Genomic DNA, 9,710 nt, shown 5'->3' on the forward strand with positions numbered 1-9,710 from the left:
ATGTAACTATGCCTCTGATGACACTGGAGAAGTCGAGACACTTGTTAATAGAGACAAGAATTGGCTTTTTGGTGACAAAAAGCTAGGCACATGCTGGACACTAGTTCCCAGGTGAAAAAAAACTGTGTCAGCAATAGATCGGACATGGGGAAAGAAAGCGTGGCTCTGGGTTGAACAGAACACTCAGGTTCTACATCTCCAAGTGTAGCCTGAGGAGGTTGATTGAGATTGAGCTAAAGGCAGCAAGACCCTCCCCCACAACCCCAGAAGTGCAGGAATCATTGTGCCCCATGGAACCTTTGATTGTATTAGTCTATAACTATCCCAATCCCCAACAAAATATTAATCAACTCCTCTCTTTGAACTGATAGCTCAGTTGATAGCATTCTTATCTCTGGGTCAGAAGGTCATGGGATTCAAGTGTTACTGTAGAGACTTCAGCACAAAAATCTATGCTAGCATTCCAACACAGTGCTGAGGGAGTGTTACACTGTCTGAGGTGCTGTCTTTCAGACGAGAATTGAAACTGAGGCCCTGTCTGCTCCAAAGTGGTAGTAAAAGATCCCATGTTATTTCGAAGAAGAACAGGGGAGTTATCCTTGTTGTTCTGGCCCTAATATTAAACATCACAAAAAGAGATTATTTGGTCCTTATCGCATTGTCGTCTGTGAGATCTTGCTGTGTGCAAATTTGCTACTGCGTTTCCTACATTCCAACAGTGACTACGGTTCAGAAAGCACCTCATTGTCTGGTAAAGCACTTGGGACATCCTGAGGCCATGAAAGACATGAATTTTGCTGTTGGCAGATGGGCTCAGCGGGGGCAGTCGGGAAGCCGACCACCACCTGCGATCGGGACCAGACCATGATTTCACGCTGGCGGGCCAATCAGCACTGTGGGCGGGCGAGCAGGCCCAGCGCGAACTTCATGGAACTCAGAGCAGATTGTAGTCAGGGTTTTGATCACAGGGATGTGAGTGCCTCTGTTTCAGTCATAGGCTCCAGTAGTGAGATGAAGCATTTTTAAAAAAGAAAATAAAACATGTCCTCTCATGTGACTCTGTCAAATGAGCAGGGACATGTTATTAGTTAAATTTTAAAACTTTTATTTTTATTTGTTTCTGGAAACCTCATCCTGCCTGTGGATGAGGCTTCCAAAAAAATGCAAAGGCCACTTGGCCTTTTCTCCTGCCTGCCAACCATTAGGCTGGACAGACAGCGAAAAATTTAAGTTAATTGATTATTTAATGGCTTTAACAGGCCTTTCAGTTGTCGGTGGGCATGCTGCCGATTCTGGCACGTGCCCGCTGACCGAACTATCTCGCGATTGTGTGTTGATATCAGCACGCTTGGTTGACGTCAACACGCGTCATTTCACGCTCGAGCAGATCGGGCACTGCCCGCCCATTGAACGAAAAATTCTGCCCATTATATAATTTTTTCTTTCTTTCTTGATATTGCTTGGAGCCTGTTCCACACTTCTACTGCTCAGAGAGGGCTAAGAAATTTGAGACTTACCAGAGTATATTAATTTTAAATCTTTAATGCCAAAAAGTGAGGCATAAAATCTGAAAAAACAGAAATACTGGAAGAGAAAAACCAGGTTAAAATTTTGAGCAGAACCTGTTAGAAGTTATCCTGTCTTCCAGCAACCCAAACACATCACAGGAAGTGTTTTAAGCAGATTGAGTCCCCTGTGAGCTGAAGCTTGAACCTTTGTGCAAACAGTGCGTGTTCCACACGTTTAACCAGTACCTTTTTATCATGAAACAAAAACAGAAAATGCTGGAAAACTCAGCGGGTCTGGCAGCACCCATGGAGAAAGTAACAGAGTCAACGTCTCAAGTCCAATTTGACTCTTCTTCAAAACTCAGCACTTACTGCTTTTGTTTTGTCCTGTTATTCCAGGACTTTCTGTTTTTCTTTCAGATCTACAGCATCCGCAGCATTTTGTTTTCCCTTTTATTATGGGATGTCTTCCATGTTCCCTGTCCACTCTGCAAAATAAGTACCATTCTGTCACACGTACTACATCTACAGCATAATATTTGATTTAAAGGATACCTTTTAATTCTATTAGAACAGTTTGTGTAACTTTGGGCTGAATATTAGCTCGGTGGCAGGGAGGGAGTGGGGTGTTGGAAGATGCTGCTTTGATGTAGGAAAGGTAGGGATTTCTGAAGGGTTCTGCAATTTGAAAACTACAGGATATCTTTGCACTTTTTCCGCCAGTCTCCCGCCCACACACAAACTGATTGTCAGGTTGACCACTTTGCAGGCAGGAAATCCTGCAGCATAAGGCCAAAGCTGAGCTGGGCTGAGATCAGGTAGGTTTAGTGGTGGGTGGGGGAGGGCAGATCGTGGTCAGGGTTCTGACCACAGGGGCGCGAGTGCCTCTGCTGCAGTCATAGGCTCCAGTAATATATTCCATGACCTTACAACCCCCTGTGGGGGGGACAAAAAGTTTCTTTCTTTTAAATCATAAATATTCTACATTGTAATCTATATCTATGTTTCCTTGTTCTGGATCTTCAGTATCAGAAGAGTTTATTTGTATTTATTTTCCCATCTCTTCATAATCTTAAACACTTCTATTGATTCACCCTTATTGACTCAGAATCAGCATGGTTTTATGAAGAGTAAATCCTGTTTGACTAATTTGCTAGGGTTCTTTGAAGATGTGACAAGCAAAGTGGATAATGGGATCCTGTAGATGTAGTATATCTGGACTTCCAGAAGGTCTTTGATAAGGTATCGCACATAAGATTAATACACAAGATCAGATCACACGGAGTTAGGGGCAATATATTAGCTGGGATAGAGGATTGGCTAACCAACAGAAAGCAGAGAGTCGGGATAACTGGGTCTTTTTCTGGATGGCAAGCTGTAACTAGTGGGGTACCACAGGGTTCGGTCCTTGGGCCCCAACTATTTACAATCTATATTGATGACTTGGATTCAGAGATAGAAGGTACTATAGCTAAATTTGCAGATGACACCAAAATAGATGGGAAAGTAAGTTGCAATGAAGAAATAAGAAACTTACAAATGGATATGGACAGGTTAGGTGAATGGGCCAAAATTTGGCAGATGGAGTTTAACGTGGATAAGTATGAGATTATCTATTTTGGTCGGAAGAATAAAAAGGCAATTTATTATTTAAATGGAGAGAAACTTCAGAGTGCTTCAGTGCAGAGGGACCTGGGTGTCCTCGTGCATGAATCGCTGAAAGCTAGCATGCAGGTACAGCAGGTAATAAGGAAGGCAAATGGAATTTTGGCATTTATTGCTAAAGGAATAGAGTATAAAAATAAGGAAGTGTTGTTACAACTGTACAAGGCATTGGTAAGACCACACCTGGAGTACTGTGCACAGTTTTGGTCCCCTTACTTAAGGAAGGATGTAGTTGCATTGGACGCGGTTCAGAGGAGGTTCACTAGATTGATTCCAGAGATACGGGGCTTGTCTTATGAGGAGAGATTGAGCAGTTTAGGCCTATACTTGCTAGAGTTTAGAAGGATGAGAGGAGATCTAATTGGGGTATGTAAGATGCTAAGGGGGATAGACAAAGTAGATGTTGAGTGGATGTTTCCCCTTGTGGGGAATTCTAGAATGAGAGGCCATAGTTTTAGGCTAAGGGGTGGTAGATTTAAATCAGAGATGAGGAGGAATTACTTTTCTCAAAGGGTCGTGAATCTGTGGAATTCACTACCTCAGACTGCGGTGGATGCCGGGACACTGAATAAATTTAAGGAGGAGATAGACAGATTTTTAATTAGTAACAGGTTGAAAGGTTATGGAGAGAGGGAAGGAAATTGGAGTTGAGGCCGAAATGAGATCAGCCAAGATCGAATTGAATGGCGGGGCAGGCTCGAGGAGCTGAATTGCCTACTTCTGCTCCTAGTTCTTATGTTCTTAAATCTCCTCTGTTCTGCTTAAAACGCAACCTATTTTTCAAGCCTTTTTTTGGGTTTTCTTTTACCAGGCAGCACCCTAGCAAATCTGTGCTTTACTCTCTCTATTGTTTTAACATCGTTTCGACAGTTTAGAACCCAAAACTACAGATAATACAGTAAACATTTATATAAATTCACCATTACCTCTCGACTATATATTATTTTCTTACCGTAAAACCTAATATGTCTTTTTTTCATTGATCTATTCATTTGAGATGCTGGTTTTAATATCTTGTGAACCTAAATGCAAATGCCTACTCTTTCATTGCACCTATTATTCCACTAGTGAAACTTCTTATAATTGTTTTTATTTTTTAACCAAAATTTCACATCTATTGACATTGGATTACATCTGCCACTATATTATCAAGATATTTTTGGTTCTCAGAATTATTTTGTGTACTTCCCATTTTCATAATACCAGAAATTTGTAAACTCCTCCTTCTGGTTTTATACCTAAAACTCTTGACACCAGTATATTTTGATGAGCCTCTGATGACATGCTACTCACGGGACAAGGTGGCGCAGAGAAGTAAAAACCTAAAGGATGTTGCCTGGTTAGACTCCTATTCTTTATTTGAAGTCCAAACAAAAATCTTTGAAGATCAAGTAGGTTCTTCACAATGGCCACGCAATCGAATCACTAAAGATGTGAAACTTGAAATGTGAACTCTCTCCTTTCTAAAATACCGCAGAAGGGTTAAGAACTTACTCAATTCACAGGCTGAAAGTTTGCATGCAATAATATCACAAAACATCTCCAACTTGCTACTTCTACCACCTAGAAGGACAAAGGCAGCAGATGCATGGGAACACCGCCACCTGCAAGTTCCCCTCCAAGCCACACATCATCCTTACTTGAACTATATCGCCACCCTTTCACTGTCACTGGGTCAAAAATCTTGAAACACTCTTCTTAACAGTGTGGGTCTACCTACACCAGATGGACTGCAGTGGTTCCAGAAGGCGACTACCACCACCTTCTCCAGGGCATTTAGGGTTGGACAACATATGCTGGCCTTGCCTGTAATGCTCACACTCCCATGAAAGAATTTTTTAAAATCATATAATCTTATAACACAATTAACTCCTTAATGTTGGAAACATCATCAAAGCAGATAGCCCATTAGAAAAGTAGACGCTTTCTGTATTCAGTACTGTCTATAAGCTACCTCAAAAAAGCAAGACAAATAAACACTGTACCCAGACTATCACTAATTAACATCAGTTTTTACACACACTTTCTTGTTTTGAACATTTTGAGCTGCATTTATATCACAGAAGACTCTACATCAGATCTGCTATAATCAAAGAGTACACCTTAAATGTTAATCTGTATGTCTATATCAAAAGTTTATCAACCTGCTGTATATTACCAATAATTTCTCATTTAACACTTGTGACTTCTGGTGCTGTATTTTCCGATTAAGTTAAGTAGCCAGTTTATGTCCATATCCTTTTAGGTTTAACTTGCTTAAAATAAATTATCAAGCTAAATGTAACTTTTTTTTTCTTCCCATCTGTGGTTTAGAAGCCAGCCTTTTCCAAGGACGATTTTCTACCTATGGACCTGGGCACCTTTTATAGGGAATTCCAGAATCCTCCTCAACTGAGCAGCCTCTCCATAGACATCAGTGCTCAGTCAATGGCTGAGGATCTGGTAAGAAAATACTTATGGACTTTTTTTTAAATTATGAATATATAAATCATTTGCATATATAGTGCAAAACCCAAATGACAGGACACTTACTTAGTTTGGCCAATTGCCATTTTGGCTTCTGTAGTTTAATGAACTGTAGATATGCTGGCATCTCCCCTCATTGTATCATATCTGTAATTGTAATTCTCTCACCTGTTGGAGAAGAGGTAGCAAGTATTCCCAAGTACCTGTAGCTTGTTGAGTTAGAGCATAGAGCTAAAATGGCTGACCTGCCCAAGGATGTAAAACTATTGGTATTTTAATGATGCAGTGTTTTACATCAGTCTGTTCTTTTGTAAAGTCATAAAATAAAAACAGAAGTTGCTGGAAAAACTCAGGTCTGACCAAATCTGTGGGGAGAGAAACAGATTTAACGTTTCAAGTCCAATATGACTCTTCAGAACTCCAGCAAAGTCAAGTTTTCAGATTACTCGTAGTTTAATTAATATGTTCCATGTTGCAATGTTGCTTTAACTTTCTAATTTTGCTTTTTATTTCCTCCTCCTCCACGCAGTTCTCTTAAGATAGGACAGCATAATGGTTTAGGCAGTAGAGTTCACCACGAGGTCATTTTAGAGGCGATGCGCTTGGAGAGACCACATTATTTCTCTGCCTGCCTCCTCTTCCTTCCTCCTCCCCTGCCCCACTTTTCCTACATGAAGTTAATTGGCTTACTATCAGTAGGCACATTTTTGAATCGCCAAGTCGAATGTGACCATTTACTGTCTTGAGTAGATGTGAGTGACTGGCATACCTGGAACTTGACCCTAAGGGGAAGCAGGTGATCACACTACCTGATGTGCTGAGCTGCTTGGATCTGGGACTAAATGTAATAACCTGTCTGTACTGATAAATTCAATTCAGCCAGTAAGAGAGTGACTATCGAAAAGCACTGAGGCAGGACAGGGGTAGTTCAGGGGTGGTCCCTTTTAAAAGGGCCTGTGAAAGGGAAAGAAGAGCAACTCCTTGCTGCGTGTCTCCCTATTGATGAGGATAGGAGCAACCCTCCCCATAGCAACCATATAATTTGTTGATGCTTGTGTCTGAGCTCATGTAAGAAAGGACAAATGACTGTGATATCAGACATCTGCTGATGTATGTGAGGCTGCATCAAAGTTTGTTCATGTTCTGTATTTTTCTTAAGTCGGCTTTCTACATGAAAAAGAAGAAATAAATCTCATAAATGTAAAGGTAAATGCTGAACTACTTCCTCTTGGGTTCCTTCTGGAAAATGTACCTTTAAATAGTCAGTCACGATCAAGAATTCTTAAATTGTGCCTGACCATTTAAAGGTACATTTTCCAGAAGGAACACGCGAGGAATCAGTTCAGCCTTTACCTTGATATTTGTGTTATTTCTTTTTAATGTAGAAAGCCAATTTTAAAAAATAAATAACAATTAAGGGCATGAACAGACTTTGAGATGGTGCAACATGGTTAATTGGGAAATGCCATGAACCAAAGGAAGCTGCAATGGAATATTGATAAGATAGGACTTCAAAAGTGCCATGAAATTTTTAACATCCACCTGAATCATAGGGACAGGCAGATGAGGTCTTAGTTTAACATCATCTGAGGAACAGTGATTCCAGCACTGTTGCTCTTCCTCTGAAATGCTAGCCTAGATTATATGTCAAAACTGAGGCGTGGAGCTTAACCACACACTTCTGTATCAGAGTTGAAAGTTCTACCAATTGAACTATATGTAGCCAATGTATTTTGCTAAACTTTAATAAAGAATGAAGAGCAGTTCTTTTTCTTTCTTTTTATCTCTTTGCCCCAGGATTCCTTGCCTGAGAAACTAGCAATCTATGAGAAGAATATGGAAGAATTTGATGCCTTTGTAGATACTCTGCAGTAACCATCGGCAGTATCTTATCCTGCTTCAGGAACTATCCCCTGCAGCAAGTACCGAAATTGAAAGTTGTTCTTCTGCTATAAATAAATGTATATATTTTTAGAAGTACAGAATCCCCTTATTTCTATAGATGTTCTATCTGCAATCTACAGGTACATTTATGGTTGTACTGACTGATTTGCTGATGTAATTGAAAAGTGAGAGTCTACCTTAATTTACTGTACACACCCCTGTAAATATCTTGTAAAGCCAAGCAATATTTAATCACTGCGTTTGTTTATATTGAACTGGGAGGTTTTGTGTTTTTCTTGCAAGCCTGGTTGTATTCGAAGGATGGTTTCTAATTTAAGGTACAGCATGTTGTTTCTGACCCTGTTATTTGTAGCTTGTCACTTCACTGTAGAAAAATAAAAGACAAAAACCATCTGGGCTAGTGCTGGTGATAAAGGTGTAAATGTATTTCCTGTTTAGAATAGAAAATATTATAATGAGCTTTTCCCTGTTGCTGTGCTAAGATAAACCAAAAATCAAGAAATAGTTGTATATATTTTACACTTGTCATGCCATTGAAATGTCATAACAAGATGGATCTTACACAGTGAAATATAAATTGGGGATACCTCAATTATTCAGATTTTGAGCTAATGAGTGTTATAGATGACTGCCTCATGAGTCAGTACACCAAAACAGTCACATCTTGAATTTGTTACGAACCCCATTGGAGAACATTAAACCAAAATAACCAAATTTACCAAATGACCCCCAAATGAAGAAATTACCAACAAGATTTCACTTTTTGTAGCTTTTACTTTAACACATATCAGAATCCATGTAAATTAAACATGAGTTATCAGGCAAATTAGTCAGTAGGAACAATAAATTACACATGGAATATCAGATCAATAAAGACGATTTCACAAGATTCCAAGCATTTGTATCACTCCCCACACAAATATGGCACCACATGCAATCTCTCAGTCATCCCATCTCGGCCTCCAGAACTTAGGACCTCTCATTTTTATCACTCAATGGATTTAGTCCTCGAGTCACCTGCAACGGTAGCCCCACTCTACCTAAGTTCCCTGGAGATAGTCATCACCCAAACAGCACACTCCTGCCAAAACCTCCTTAGCTGGGTTCATGACCGTCTTGATGGCACAGACTCCCCAGAGACTCCTTTATCCTTATTCCTTTAATTAACCTTGTTATACGATCTAGTCAGCCCTGGCAAAACTGAAGAATGTTCCAATTCACAATCTCTGCTCTAACCCTGTCTTCAGCTTTCTGTCGTTTCTAATTGTATTACAGGCACAGCTCCTGGTAAAGCTCCTGGTGGCTTCTCTGTTCTTCCCCAGCTACAGCTCCCCTATATCTCTGCCCACACAGCTTCTAGATCTTAACCATTACCATGGACCAGAAACCCATTACCATTGATCAGAAACTGGACTGGACTGGACTAGCCATATAAACACTGTGGCAACATAAGAAATAGGAACAGACGTAGACCATTCGGCCACTCGAGCCTACTCCACCATTCAGTAAGATCATGGCTGATGATCTTGTGTTTCAATTTCCACATTGCATCTAACCCGATGTTTCTTGTTAGGCAAGGGAATCAATCTACCTCTCCCTTAAAAATATTCAACGACCCTGCTTCCAGCACCACCTAAGGCAGATAGTTCCAAAGTTGCACATTCCCCTGAGAGAAAAAATTTCTCCTCATTTCTGTCTTAAAAGGGCAACCCCTAACCTTAAAACAGTGCCCCCTAGTTCTGGATTCACCCACAAGAGGAAACATCCTTTTGACATCCACCTTGTCAAGGCCATTCAGGATCTTGTATACTTCAGTCAAATCACCCTCGCTCTTCTAAACTCCAGTAGAAAAGAGCCCAGTCTGTCCAACCTTTCCTCCATAAGACAACCTCACGATATCTATCTAGTAAGCCTCCTTTGAACCGCCTCCAATGCATTTACATCCTTCCTTAAATAAGGAGACTAAAACTGCACACAGTATTCAAGTTGCGGTTTCACCAATGCTGCGTATAACTGAAGCATAACACCCTTACTTTTATGTTCAATTCCTCTCACAATAAAGGATAGCATTCCGTTAGCCTTCTTAATTACTGTACCTGCATACTAACTTTTTGTGACTCACGTACCAAAACACCAAGATCCCTCTGCACCTCAGAACTATGCAGC

The 9,710-nt window shown here is 40.4% G+C and overlaps 1 protein-coding gene across 11 annotated transcripts in view; it reads left to right on the forward strand.

Annotated features, from left to right (window-relative positions):
- Positions 1–7,935, forward strand: part of atg13 (ATG13 autophagy related 13 homolog (S. cerevisiae)) — an 84,167-nt gene extending 76,232 nt beyond the window's left edge. For all 11 annotated transcript variants that reach the window (XM_078548895.1, XM_078548891.1, XM_078548899.1 and 8 more), the window contains 2 exons: positions 5,487–5,615; positions 7,437–7,935. In XM_078548895.1, coding sequence (XP_078405021.1) covers positions 5,487–5,615; positions 7,437–7,514 — 207 coding nt within the window. In that variant the 3' untranslated portion in view covers positions 7,515–7,935. The remainder of the gene's footprint in view (positions 1–5,486; positions 5,616–7,436) is intronic.
- Positions 7,936–9,710: the final 1,775 nt, after the last annotated feature.

Source organism: Cetorhinus maximus, chromosome 9, assembly GCF_964194155.1.
Source record: "Cetorhinus maximus chromosome 9, sCetMax3.hap1.1, whole genome shotgun sequence".
Classification (NCBI taxonomy): domain Eukaryota; kingdom Metazoa; phylum Chordata; class Chondrichthyes; order Lamniformes; family Cetorhinidae; genus Cetorhinus; species Cetorhinus maximus.